The sequence below is a fragment of the Apus apus genome, chromosome 1 (genome assembly GCF_020740795.1).
Source record: "Apus apus isolate bApuApu2 chromosome 1, bApuApu2.pri.cur, whole genome shotgun sequence".
Taxonomy (NCBI): Eukaryota; Metazoa; Chordata; class Aves; order Apodiformes; family Apodidae; genus Apus; species Apus apus.
The window spans coordinates 190,728,617-190,743,754 of record NC_067282.1 but is presented as its reverse complement, the minus strand read 5'-3'; the positions used below and the strand labels follow the sequence as shown (position 1 = coordinate 190,743,754).

General features: G+C 40.1%; 1 protein-coding gene across 1 annotated transcript in view; it reads left to right on the top strand.

The window, feature by feature from the left end:
• Positions 1 to 15,138, top strand: part of SLC2A13 (solute carrier family 2 member 13) — a 148,962-nt gene that overhangs the window by 118,427 nt on the left and 15,397 nt on the right. Inside the window, exon 7 of the mRNA XM_051639928.1 lies at positions 4,488 to 4,613. Coding sequence (XP_051495888.1) covers positions 4,488 to 4,613 — 126 coding nt within the window. The remainder of the gene's footprint in view (positions 1 to 4,487; positions 4,614 to 15,138) is intronic.

The following is a 15,138-nucleotide window of genomic DNA, read 5'->3' as shown; positions in this document are numbered from 1 at the left end:
CTAAGCAGTGGGGAAGAAGCAATTAGGAACTTTTCATTGGCATCTGCAGGGTCGCTGTAGCAGGTCAGAGATTTTATTCAATCTTTTTAGAGATTGCGCTAGAAACTAGTAAACTACAGTGCTAACAAGACAAAAAATACTAATTTGGTATCAAGAAAAATGTGCACAACTAGCCAATTAATAATTCAACTATATACTTTAAATTTTCTGTGCAATAGGAAGGAATGTGACCTTTGGGATCAACCTGTAATCTCAAGAAGAAGTTAATCACGCAGGCTGCTCCAGAGCAGAGCATCCTGAAAGCTGGTGGTGCTCAAGCTGGCAAGAAATTTCTAGCAAGTGACCTTGAAATTAGTGCTGTCTGGCTTTGTAGACATCACATACTCCCATTTGATATGTCAGATGTAGAGGGCATAAGAGCCTGAAAGCCTTGATTGAATTGGCAAAATGAGGAGTTACCTAGTCTCCTACTGGTCCCTCAGCTTGTCAGTAAATGTTGTCTGACAATGAGGCAAAATCCCAAAATCCCATTCCATTGCAGTTTCAAATAAACTGGGGGGCCAAGCTACTGAAACTTCTGTTTTGTAGACCTCATGCCTCTGAGCAGCAAAGAATCTGGGCTTCTAGAAACTGACATTCCTGGTTACTGATAGTCTGCTACATAGGCTGAAGCACCTGAAGTCTAGATGCTTGCCTTCTTGTTGGGTTGCATAGGAGCCCAGATGGTAAGCAGGGAGGGAACTAGGCACATTGTAAAAACTTTCTGCTGTAATGCTGCTTTGTTTCATCAAAATCAAATCATCTCTCTCACATATTTCAGTCTTGAGGAGTTGACAGGCTCTGATTGAGAAGCAAACTGCCTGAGAATTTTCAAATGGGTCTTCACAGAGAAACCTGTTTCCAAGACACAAGCTCACAACCTTAGAATGGATATAAATATTTCATGATAAAGCACAGGAAACATATCTTCCTTTATAATTTGATGCAAATTTCCCTCTTAACATAGACATCCTGCAGTATTCTGATACAGAGCTTTCAAGGCCAAAACTGATCTGTGGTGTAGATTTGAAGAAGTATCAGTATGTTTGTAGATTTATATGCTGACACATATTTGGGTATATCTGGGTAGGGCTGATAAGAAAGTATGTTTGAGGACAGGAATGAGATCTGTAGCAGCTAGTTACATTTCAGTAAGTATTCTATTCTGCATTTATTTTCCTAGTGTATTGTGTGTCCTAATTTATCTGCATCACTGTGAGCATGTATGTAAAAATACATGCTCAATTTCAAATTGTTTAAATATTTTTGTTCAGCAAATAGTCATGGGACTAGAGTGAAAAAGACTGTGAATCTGATATTACTATACATTTTATTTGTATTTTTGAGAGAGAAATTTAGAGTAAACCACCTCAGCACATTATTATTTTTGTTATTGTTATTTTTTAATTGTTTGTTTTTTAAAAAAAAAACTTCCTTTCTTATTTCATGCTGTATCTTCAGTGATCATTAGTCTTTGTTAACAAATACAGACTTCTTTACTGTTATGAAACAGTTTTATAATAGAATCAACACCAACCTCACCACAACCTCCTTTCAGGGAGTTGTAGAGAGCAATGAGGTCTCCCTTCAGCCACCTCTTCTCCAGGCTGAACAGCCCCAGCTCCCTCATCCCCTCCCTATAGGAGCCCTAATCAGCTTAGTTGCCCTTCTCTGCACCCTCTCCAGCACCTCAGTGTCCTTCCTATAGCCTGGTGCCCAGAACTGCACACAGTGCTCAAGGTGCATCTTCTCCAAGGCTGAGCAGAGGTGCAGGATCACCTCCCTGGTCCTGCTTTGTAACATGCATATACTGGAGTTCTGGAGGAAAAAAAACATAGATCTTCATCTTGGGAAAAGCAATTACTATTTGCCTCATCAAAATCAACATAAACATTTTTTATCAGTCATAAAAGGGGCACAAAAGAATGCTAGATGGTCTGAACAGCAACCTCCTACTCTTAAGTCTGCTGGGAGTTAGATCTCAAAGGGCTTTAAGTCTTGTGTTTCAATTTCTGTGTTTCCTCTGACATAAATTGGCCTTGTCTCTAAAACCTGAAGTCAAAGTCTCATGGTATGAACTCTATAGCTCACAGCAGAAAATCCTAACCCAAAGGTAAACGGTATTTACTATTTGTTATTTAACTTTTCAGCCAGAAAGACAAGCTTCAGGAAAGCTGTGGAAAATAACCAAGCTGTAAAAAATAACAACTTTAAATTATTTAATCCGTTACAAGTAACTATAACCTCTGACATCTGGCATGAAGTGAAATCCAGCAGCCTTGATTATGTTGGATGCTGACTGGAAGTCTCAGTTGTGAATACCCAATAAAGCCTGAGGAACAGCTGAATTAACAGCCCTGTAAGCAGAGACTGGAGTCAATAATCAAACTTTCTGAGTTTTTTCTGCACTGATGGATGTGGAGGCAGGAATAAGTAAGATACCTTCTGCTTCCCAACTGACTAGTTACTGGTACCCAATGCATACGAGGTTGTGTGGAGTTGCCCATGGAGAGAACCCAGTAGGACAGAGCAGGCAACCCAGGGTTCAGTTCTGTCATTCATCTCATGCATCGATTTTGTGAGGACATTGCGGGAAACAACGAGGCACCCATCCCTATCCTGTCCTCTGCTGACAACAGGAGAAAGATGACACTCATTGCTGTGTCTAATTGTCATTCCTCTGCATTCCAGTGTCCTGCTGAGGTTCTGGCTGGTGTTGGGTATTTGACTATATTTCTGCTTGAGCTAAAATCTAAAAAGAATTTATCTAGAGACATCTTCAATCCTGAAATTTTCTTGAGAGGATTGTTACCTGAAGGCTGCTTTAATGTTTTACATTTTTTACATGGTGTCCACATTTAACGTAATTCACACAGAGCTGACTTAAAAGTCCACTGCTGCACTTGATAGCGGGTAGTATTTGGGAGTGGCTGCTTTCTGTGCCATGCTGCCATGCTGGATGTGCTATCACCCTGGGTCTTTTCAGAAGTTCATATTGTTAAAAGGTACTTTGATATCTAGCATAATTTGAGTAGAAGATGTTGTACTATTCTCTTTTTTGCCAAGTACCCTAAGAATTGACCATGTGATAACTCTTTTGGAAACATTATACTAAGAAAACTTTGAATTACTAGATTTTAAGCATGTACTTTCAGACTTTTTAAATCCATAAAATCTACTTAATGGATACAGTTCCTGGAGAGTTTATTTTGCAATTATGTTCATTTTTTCTCATAATGGTATAGTAGCATAAGCAGATTATTTCTTCTTTCATGAAGTCATTGTTATGATAAACCCTCAGAAAGGATTCTTTCTTTGTTTTTATTGTTACAGGGGTATATGTTGAAGCTATTTTGGTAACCTTAATCATATATTTTGAGATGTTATATTTTCAAAGTTTTAATTTTAATTTCAAACTTCCAGACTTAGATATTTCATTCTCCTCCTTTTAATTCCCAAAGTTATCCCTTGGCATGTATCAGGTTCTTTGCTGATGAGAATGTATCTCTGAATGTGAGATGGCTTCTAGGGAGATAAACACCTGGGTAGTTTCACCACATTAGCAATAGTCTTTGCAAGAGCTGGGGAAAGTTGTGCCAGAAGCTTTCAGGTAACTTGCACCACATGAAGGGTTTTGGAATGCCTTCATAGCTCACGTGCCCAAATCCCACTCAGTTCGTTCTCAGGGCAAGTTTTAGACTGACACCTAAGTGAAGTCTCAGTAGGGCAGGCACTTGGTGTCTAGGCTCCCAGCAGTCAGTGGGGATGTGGTAAGCACAAGCATTGGAGTCTGGAGAACAGTTGTACTGTCGAGGCACTTGCACAGCCTGCCCGCAAGACTACACGGAGGAAACTTTGCCTAAACAAGCATCTCTTGCTCTTTGAGACTTCCAAGAAAATCAGAGTTATCTGTATAGAGCTGGCAAGTGTGATGCATGGGAATTATGTGCCAGAGCACTGCACACTCTGCAGTGACAGGTGAAGGGCTGGTGGAGTGTGTTGGGGCACTAGATGCCTCTGTGTGAGTTAGTTCCATTGATATATTGGCTCCATCCATGGAACATAATGGAAACTCAGGTGCCAATATCCCACATGGTGACACACAGTATTGTGGTCTCAGACTGACTCCCAAATCTGTATGTACCTAAATCTGAGTTTGGTTATTAGGCATGATGTATGATTCTTTCTTTTCAACCCCCATCTGTCTTTCCCCTTCCTATTAAAATTCATTCCATCAGGTGTCACTGAGAGATTTGCAACTGTACCACCAAACCGTGGTACAGAAGAAGGCAAAAGCAATCTGCATTAGTTTTTGGGCAATGTCTCATTATCTTGTTTCCACGCTGACAGTCTGACTATGTGCATCCCAGGACTGATTAGATGCTATTGTTTTTGACATGTACAAATGAATAAAGTGTTGCTTAAATATGTATTTGTTTCTCTTTCAGTTACTGTAATGGATGTATGTTAGATCCAGACTGTGGTCTCTGCTACAAACTTAGTAACTCGAGTGTTGTTGAGTCATCATGTATTCCTGTTGATAAAGATTCTACAATGAAAGCTGCATGGGGCAGGTAGGTCACTTTTCAAGGTTTTCTGGCCTTGTACTCTACTGACTGTGTATTATATGCTATTTCAAACAATTTTGCTTTTAGCTAAAATGTTACCCTTAGGATGTTCTGGAAGAAAAAATAACTTGGTGTTATAAAAAAATGGGCAATTACATTCTAACAACTGTTCTAAGTAACAGCCTAGACACTGATGCATGCAGCCAGTTCAATGGAGTCTGCCACTTAGAAAGTGTGGCAAAAGTACACCAGCAACTAGGAAAATGAATTTTCCCTCATGTCTTCATTCATTTGTGGGGTATATTCCCTAGATATTCACTTGAAGCCCTCTGAAGTAATTTTCTTTTAAAATACTTTAAACGACACTTTCAATATTGGCCTGCTAAAGAAACCAAGTTGCTCAGCTGACTAACCTAAAGTGATAAAAATCTAAAAAATTGAAATAATGAAAAAGTGTGGTTTGTGACCACGGACTTCTGTGTTCTGTGCTTAAAAGCAGCATCATGCCATACATTGCACTTGTGGTGTAAAAATGTGTGCATTCATAGAAAAGTCCCAGTGCAGCTGCAAAGTATATCACATCTCTTAGGCAGGACAAAGATTCCCTGGGAAGTTACAGCAATTGTCAAGTTTTCTTAAGTGTTGACTGTTCTTAAGGAATGGCTTTAGGAGTTGAAACAATGTCCTACAAGGCTTTATCAATATTTTAATAATGATTAGGGCTTGGATTGGAGTTTAGAATGGTTCAGTGCCACAAGGGAATTATATAATTACTGCTGATAAAATGTGTAATTACTGTTGATAAAACTTCCTGGCCATAATTCATCTATGCCATAATGCATCAACATATTTGGGAAATAGGCAAAGGTTCATGTGGTGGTTTGGGCTTTTGAATTATTTTTCTTCTTAACTTTGATGTTAACTTTTACAATGGCATTTTTACAATCAGAAGCTGGTTTAATAATGTGAAAGATGATTTTGTGATCTATGGGCAGCTGATAACTGTAATTACCACATGCAGTCTCTTTGTAACTCTAGTTTGTTCAGCTGGCTTCATGCCATCCAATATTGGCTGAATGAGTTTAAATGGCTTAAAACTTCCAGAGTTACATTGGCCTCATCTGGCAAATTTATTTTGCTCAGGAGGGAAGAGTGACCTGAGCTATTTCTTTGGGATTCACTGGATCTCAGCTGGCCTGAGTGTTAGCAAAAGCAGCAGCTCTGACTACCTTGACTGATGCAGGAGGATCAAAGAGCTTGTGCTGGGCTTGGATTGTAAGTGCCATGCAGAGCATATCGCTGCTGCTGCAGTCACATTTTGTTCATGATTTTCCTGTTGGAAAGCTGGGATCTGCCCTATGGAGAGGTGCCTTTGGTCACATCACACAATATGTATGCAGCAGCATAGCTCTGCAAGTGTCTTAACCCCACCTGCCCTGATCTTTGCTCAGGGCTTATCTATTCCTGATGTGTAACCCACCAACAAGTTGAGAGGTGCTAGGAGACACCAACAGAGAAAGCCTTGTCATATTTTTTAAAAACTCTCTGCAGCCGTGCAAGCTGACATAGAAAGCCTTCTTGTTTATGTATTTGTAGCTTTGCACTGTTCTTCACAGTTGGTTCCAAGGTACTTTGATAGCACTGACGTAACAGACAACATTTTGACTGATATCATATAATACTGTGATGCGTTTTTATTTGCAAGCAGTTTTCCCAATGCCAGCCTGGTGTACTAGACACCACCTCTGTGTTTATTGTTAATCATTTTTATTTGATTACGGTATGTTCTACATTGAGAAGTTCTGGGGAGGAGAGAGAACAGAGATTTCAGTCTCCTGTGGCTGCCAGCAAAGCTGTTTATGTTGCTGTGGTTGTCATAGAAACCAAGGGAGACAATTAGAGCTTCCAAACGTTTGTCAAGAAGAATACAGCATTTTGGCTCTTTTGAATGTAGGGAACTAGGTGGCCAGCAGTGGCCCTCGGGGAAGGGAGATCACATAAGAATAAAGCTGATCAAGTCCCAGTGAGACCTTGAAGCAGCATGGGTACACTTGTAAGATCATACCTGTAAAACAAATAACAGAGATTTATTTTATTATTATTTAATCTGTTACATAAGCCTGACTGGTATTCAGGTAACACAGAGGAGCATCTTGCCCCGGGCACCAGCACAACCAGGTACTTTCCTGCCTTGCTATTACTAAACCAGTTAACAAAACAACTGTTGACAGTCAAACCTTGCTGCCTTCAGCTGTGCCCAGGGGCTTATCAATGATGGTTGCAAGACAGTTAACAAGAATATTCTGAAATCACTTGCTTTGTAATAAAGTAAGAGCTGTGTCTTCTCTTTTGGTGTGCTCAGAGGGTTCTCTTTTGGGACTCTGTTCTCCAAGGTGCAGGGAAGTTTTGCATTTAGCAGTAGCATAGAAAGGCTTGCAATTCTCTTCATGGATATCAAATTATAAAATCCCCATGAAGCTGATAAAAAGCATTATCTCACTGTTACAGCTGGAGATGCAGTGGGAAGGTTGCAGTATGAAACTCAGGTGGCATGACAGAAGTTGTGGGCAGAGCCCATCTCTCAGCCAGGACTGAATGTGGAGGTGATTGTGCTTTCAGAGCACAAACCAAAATCTACTTTTTCCTCACGTTTGCAGTTACTCCCACAGTACTCTCAGAAAGCTTAAACTTTTGTTTGTGTAATTGCAGTAACCCTAAAGGCCAGCCAAGAATGCTCTAGAAGTGACTTTAAATTGCATTACTGTTCTTACAGTTGAAAGAATAACTGCACAAGCAAAGGAGCTACTAGTAGTGCCTTGACATGACATTAACCTTGACAAAAGTGTGTTGTCAGGACCAGCAGGCCCACAACTGGGAGCTAAAAGGCTCTCATGAGTGACTCTGAGCAATCTCCCTCTGGAGAGAAAGATGTTGACTTTATACAGTAAAAATTATGAAGAAATAATAGCATCATCTGCAGATCAGAAACAAGCCTAGAAGCCATCCTGTCCACAAAATTAGCTAGCAAGTCTCCACAGTCCCCAAAGGAGGATGTTTGGGAATGGAAATCTGTAAAGGGAGAGGAGCTGAGTGATTTGCTTTCTTCAGCCATTTTTATTAGCTTTGTTAGAGGACCATTTCCCTGCCATGGGAGTTTAATGCTTCATGGAGAATCCTGCTTTCATCAATATAAAGAAGCATTCTCCTTGCTAAGGGCATTCAGTGCAAAAGCAAGTGCAAATGCTCTGCACTTGGGAAGCACTTCATTTTCCTCTCCGGCTGATGCTCTCCTGAGCTTCTTCCTTCCGTGTAAAATTAATGTCATGTTTGCAGATTCTGGGTAATGCTGTTTTGTGTCACTGTTGTGACACACTGTTTGGTGTGCCTGTTGCTCACGTCTGTCAGTTTGCTGAGGAGTGTAACTGAATCTTGGAAACCTGTGCAAGGGAAAAGTGGGTTTAAAATACTGGGGCAATGTAAGGAAGCAGGCCAGGCGGGCTGTCAAACCCTGATTCCCAGCTTCAGGAAAGTTTCCAACACAGGAATGTGCCCAGTGACCTTGGCATTCCAGCCTGGATGCTAACTAGATTCCAGTGGTTAAAAAAAATGACAATGGGAGTTCACTCGCTGGCTTCTGAGACAACAGCCTGGCTTATGTCCACTGAGGCCATGCCAGTGTCTGTCACAGCCTTGGGAGTATTCTGGGGAGCTTTACATTCATACCGTGCTGCTTGATGTCTAATGTGTAGCAGATGAGACTTTTAAAGTTATTAGAACACTTTTTCTTTGTAGCAGCATTAGATTTTTCTAGAAATGTCAGGGTCCTTTCACATGTCATAAGCAAAGACAGTTCATTACACTTGTTTTGCTGGTTCACTGTCTTATAAAGATGCTTCTGCAATGTGACAGGTACATTTGTAAAAGCTGCTGTGACTGCTTTACTAATGCAAATAACGTATGTGTATATTCACAGATTTAAAGACTGTGAATCTATTTTGAGTATAGTGGAGAATGGGTGTTCAGACCTTTCCTTTTACCACGGAAAGGATTGCACCAGAGCAGCCTTCCAGGAACGAAGCCTTCCTCTGTCTGTGGGTACACATTGCTTGTTTTGTTGTGCGGAAAGTATTGGTAGAAGATTTCACTGCTGAAATGACGATTTGGAATCTTTCTACATAGGCCCGCCTTGAAAAGTGCTGCTTACTTCAGCAGCAGTTAGAGGGGAAACCAGTATATCTCTTACTAAGTCTTCAGATCAATAGCTGAAGATTATATATAGGATTATAAATGTATAAACATTTGAGTACCAAAGTCTTCACTATTACATGAAACTGGAAGCATTTACTTTCTATGCCGAAGACAAAATTTATTTTGTTGGAGTCATCCAGCACGAAATAGGATTTTAAAGCAAGTCTGGTTAGTTTGAAACATCATTTGTGTTTTCTCTACCAGTTCGTTTTTATTGCACTTTGCTGCTGAACACTGCTTTGAGATATTACTCTAAGTTACTGTTTAGAAGGCATTCTGGTAGAGAATGATGAAGAGACAGATGCTGACAGCTCTTTGGGTTAGTTGTAACAACTACTTCAGATGCTATAATATTGAGGTAATTGGAATAGAAAAGTAAAAGTGGCCCTGGAGCTAAAACATTCCAGAATCAAATAGAACAGAATGGGAATGCTGGTTTGTGTCAGGACAAATTGTGTTACAGTTATTCAAATGGAAACTGTGTAAGTTTGTGCTCTTCACCACTTAAAAGTGGTCCAAGGAAAGATGCTGTGGTGTTTAAAATTTGAATTTACATCCTCTTGAAGAAGCAAGCCTTCTGCTGGTTTCAGTCATTCTGTGGTCAGGTGAGATGGGACTAGAATAAATCATGTTTCCTGTTTTAAAAGCATGTTTGCTGTTGGCTGACAAAGGAGATAGTGAAAGAAAAAAATGTGAACATATATGAGTGAATTGACAGTCTGTTGTCAGCATGCTTAGACTAGGTGGATAATTCTTGCAGCTTTCCTCTCCCTCTCTTATGAAATATACACTGGAGAAGATATTTCATTGCCCATAGAAGCCTGCTGCCAATTACCTTCTTCAGCTGCTCATGTATTTAGGAACAGATGGACAGAGGTGCATGCCTGACCAGGGGTGTTCTCCTGAGGCAGTGTCACTGCAGGGGCAGAGCGTGGCCTCAGCACTCTCCTTGGCCAAGGGAGTTGGAGTGAGGGGCAGAGGAGGATGCTTCACCAGAGAACATGAGTGTGCAGGGAGCTTCTGCTGGGAGAGAGCTAGGGGTTTCCCCTTCTGCCTTGGAGCCAGTGGAAAAGGAACTGAAAGGAGCTTGGGAATTTTTTTCTGAGGGAGGAATATTTCTGATAGTTGTGTTCAGGTACTGACTTTGAAGTGCAGATTTAAATAAAAATCCTCAGTGAAAATTGTCTCAGCAGAGTCCTTTTGGTTTTTACACTCTGAAATAAATTTACTAAATTTAATTTTTTTCAGGTTTGTAGGAGAAAAATATTTTTGGAAGATGCATGTGGTTGGGGATATTTTTGATAAAGAACATTCAGCAGAGTCCAACCCAGTCCTCCATACAGCACCTTGTACCTTCAGCATCATCCCTAATCCATATTTTACACACCTTTTTTCCATAATAAGTAACTCCAGTAATCACATCATCTGACACAGTAAAATTGTGATCTCTTCCCTTCTTAAAAGGATGACGTTTTCAGAGGTTTTTTTATTTCTTTGAGGGAAAAAAAAACAAACACATTTCTACATTAGGACTATTGAATAATTCAATATGTTTAATGTGGTTAATTCATATGGTGTATTGTATGTGCTGTCTGCATGTGTGCAGACATTCCTTGTGCATGCATTTCCTTGAGAATGGAGGCAGTAACGTCAGTCCCTCACCTACAGAAGATGAGCTGGAATTATCGTTTCATTTGCTTTGAAGTCGTGACGTTGCTTTAATTCAGCTCATTGGTTACTTCTGGCTAGGAAATGGGCAGTGTCTTGAGTGGCAGGTCGTAATTCTGAACAGCAACATTCTGGGCATTTCTTCATGCTCATGGGATGCATAAACTTTCTTTTTTCCTGTAGCTTTCCACAGCTGTCACATGAGCTTTGCATAGATGATAATGAGAGATGAGTTTGAGGCTCTCCGTGATTATTTAGTTCTTCAGACCTGTGATTCAGTTAGCATATTTTATCGACAAAATAACTGTTGTTAAAAAGCACTTACTTATGTAAAGTTCTTTTTACTTGTCAGGAGCCATGGAAAATAGATGCTTACTTTGGTTTCTACTAATTTCCTCTACTGCCAGATCCCAAATTTTGACTTTCATGTAATAGTGAAGACTTTGGTACTCTGAATGCCATAAACTAGAGAGACTGTAACTGCTTATAATTTCTGTATTTTATAAAATTACTTAGGTATTGCACCTGCATGCAGAAATCAAAGGAGAGGAACGCTCTGTATTTAGTGCTCACTGTCACAAATCAGGCATGAAATAATTACCTTGTCTTAAGTGGTCTTAGAGTATTATTTAAATCTCCCTCAGGCTCCATTTTCTGTTACAACAGCAATGATTTGCAGTGAATTTTAGGGCTGAGAGTGGAGGAATCATTCTTTGGATGGCTCTGCTGGGTGATCTAATTCAGAGTCTCCCCAGCACAGTCTTTGCAGGCAGGGATGAGGTGCTACATTCCTCTTCTGAAACTCCAGCTTCTCTGAGCTTTTTAGGGCAGAGCTATTGCCACCTACTGGAATCAGGGAAAAGATCCTTTTTTAAAATACCCTTCCATCATTTATTTTAAATGATTAATGCATTATTTAAATTTTTTGTCTGGTGTCATGGTTCCTTGTCTCTATCCTGCCTGGCTGGCCATTAATGTTGTGGTTTGGACCCAACATGACAACAAATGAACAGCCCCATGGCCGCTCACTCAACTCCCCCCACACACACACTCTGGGATGAGGAGGACAAAGCTCATGGGTTGAGACAAAGGACAGGGAGGGTTCTTTACTGATTAAGGTCCTGGGCAAAACAGACTCAACTTGGGGAAAAAATAATAATTTAATTTCACACTAATCAAACACACACAGGACACAGACATCACAAAGAGCAGGGCTTGCATATGTTACCCCACCCCTCCCTTCCAGTAAATATTTCTGCTAAGTTACCTTCATACTGAGCTGCCAAAACAACCTTGCTTTCTTTGCCTTTGGTCTTTTTTGACCATGGGTTTTGGAATGACTTTTGGCAGTTGTAGCTGAAGTGATGTTTTTGAGATGATGATGATGTTCCTTTGATAATACTACTGAGACATGGTGAACAGCATGTGTCAATAAAGGTGACTTGTAAGTGCAAGTAAGAATACGAAGTCTGGATAGAGTTTGTTTTACCCAACTTCAGATATCTAAAGTTTTGACCTTGAGCTGTGTCATAGTTTATTCACTGATGAAAGAAAAAGATGCTGTTCCTTATTATTCCTTACTTGAAGCTGGTCTTTGCCTGTGTTTTATAGAATAGACTTTATTACATCATGCCAGCAATTCTTGCATGCTGCTCTGTTAGACTTCCATTAATGTTAAAATATTGATACCTGTTATTATTGAGCCCTACATTGAGCCCTTTCCACCAGTATTCATTGAGGTGATCTGTTTTCATACCCCATAGGAAAGACATGTGTCTTGGGAGAACTGATACTTCTACAGTGAATAGGCAGCTGGTTGGTTTTTCTGTTGTAACAAAAATAACTTCAGAAATTATAATTATTAAGTGAATTAAATGTAAAATTAGGTGAAAAAATAGTATTAAATATTAGGTAGAGATTTATTTTATAGTAAATTTGCAGGAAGTTCTAAAATGCTGTATTTATATAATCTTCAGTCCAATTTGTTTCAGTAATTTAATTATTAAGTGTTCACAGTGCAAGTAGGCACAGTCAGAAACACTAAATGCTTTTAGATCTGGAAACAGAAGCTAGAAATTCTCCAACTCAATTTTTGTTTAGCAAATTTAGCAAAGGACTTCTCATTTAATGTTACCTTGCTGTGGCCTTGCATGACATCTAGTTCCAGTGATCTTTCTGTTCCTTTAGTTTCCTCTCATTTAATTTTTTTGTTGAAAATTGGGGCAATTTTCAATTTTTTTGCCAAAAAAGTAGAGAAATAAGCCACATAGTTTCTTTTTTTTTTTTTGTAGCCCAAAGCATCCAGTGTTAAAAAGAAACACAAAATACCGTATTTTGAAACTCACCTATTGTCTAATGATTGAAGTAATTAAAATGACCATAGATAGAAATGCGTGAAGCACAGGGATATTCAACTAAGATGTTTATGCTCAAAACTAATTAAGATTTTTCCTTTTGATCAGGTTTTAATTTTAATTCTGTCCATTAAAATTCTGTAGGTATAACTGCTAGTTGTTTGCTAAGTGAACAGATAATTGTTTTTAATAGTTGTATGACCTCTCACAAGGTTATGCATTATTAATATAATATATGCATTATTTATGATTTGGTCATGGTTATGAAATCATGCCATTTAATTATTGCTAGTTTCTTTTAATTTGTACTGGGGTAAATCACATGTCTAGTCAGGATGTGAATTAGGAGTAGGACAGGGCACTCTGTAGAGCACAGAGAGACGTTTCCTGAAATTTTTATTACCATCTGGTATTCTGGAAGAGTAGGAAAAAGTTGATCTATATGAAGTGTGATTAAGGTAGTTGAACATCCTATAATGAAAAACAGGTATTTGCTTATTTCTGCTCCCAGTTTTTAAGCATGATGCAGCAGGGCCTGGTGTACATGTGTATCTAACAGGTGCTGTCAGCTGTTCTGAAATCTCAGATGGCTGGACTTTAACACTGGGTATAAACGTTATTCTGCCTTTCCCTGGTCCGAGTCCATTTCTCAAGGTAAGGAGAGTGCAAAAGACGATGAGAGAAGCTTGTCGGACAGCGTTGTGGTAGTAGCAGAGATTTGTCTCTCTCCCCTCCTGGTAGATAGAATGAAAAATGAAGGTTGGAACACTTGTGGTGTGACAGCAGCGTGAGATGTTGTAGCCAGCGACCTGGAGGTGGCCTGCAGGGCTTGGAAGGCACCAGAATAGGATGAGAGAAATCTAATGGAGTAGCAGGCTGAACTGTGAGAGAGCAGGAGTAGGATACTGCAATATGGAGGAGAACCTTCACTCCAGAAACAAATCCCAAACTGAACATCTCTCATCAGGAGATCAGGATTAGGTAATTGTTATCTTGCTCAGGCCCACAGCTGATGAATGTCTTCACTGGCACTGGCAGATGGTTGAACTTCTTCCTTTGGCAAGAGGTGCAGCATTGAGTTGTCCAGTCTTGTGTGGTTACAAAAATACTGAAACATCCAGAACAGCAAACAATTAAGAGCTCCTTTGGTGTGATTAATATTGGAGAATTATTTGTCATGGGGAAAAATTGCTCCTGTTTTCAATCACTTGGTAGTCTATTGCTCAGCCTATTCAGATTGAATAACAGCTCCAGCACTCAATTTTTTTGTTTGGATGCAGTCATAAAGCTGAAATTTCTCAGTTTGGGAAAATGCAAATGTTAGAATTAAAACTCTCCAAAGATTTTTAGCTAAATAAATAATAACATTAAAAAATGTATTCATCTGTACGTAGGTGGCAGGGAACAGAGGTAAATTAGGACAGTGTACTAAGTGTCATGCAGGTGTGTGTTCTGATATGACTGAGAGTCATAGAATCACAGAATCATTCAGGTTGGAAAAGACTGTTTAAATCATCGAGTCCAACCATTAACCCAGCACTGCCAAGTCCACCACTAAACCATGTCCTTAAATGCCTTCTTATGCGTCTTTTGAATACCTCCAGGGATGGTGACTCAACCACCACCCTGGGCACTTGTTCCAATGTTTGATAATCCTTTTGGTGAAGAAATTGCTCCTAATATCCAGTCTAAACTTCCCCTGGCATAACTTGAGGCCATTTCCTCTCATCCTGTTGAGATCTTGGGGGAACTTTTGTTACTAGGGAGAAGAGACCAACCCCCACCTCACTTCAACCTCCTTTCAGGTAGTTGTAGAGAGTGATAAGGTCTCCCCTCAGCCTCCTTTTCTCCAGGCTAAACAACCCCAATTCCCTCAGCTGCTCCTCATAGAACTTGTTTTCCAGACCCTTCCCCAGCTTCATTGCCCTTCTCAGCACATGCTCCAGCACCTCAGTGTCCTTCTGGTGAGGGGCCCAAAACTGAACACAGGATTCAAGGACTCACCAGTGCAAGAGTTCAGGGGGACAATCACTGCCCTAGTCCTGCTGGCCACATTGTTGCTGATACAAGCCAGGATGCTGTTGGCCTTCTTGACCACTTGGGCACACTGCTGGCTCATGTTAAGCTGGCTGTCAACCAACACCACCAGCTCCTTTTCCTCTGAGCAGTTTTCCAGCCACTCTTCCCCAAGCCTGTAGCGTTGCCTGAGGTTGTTGTGGCCCAGGTGCAGAATCAGACATTTGACCTGGTTGAACCTCATA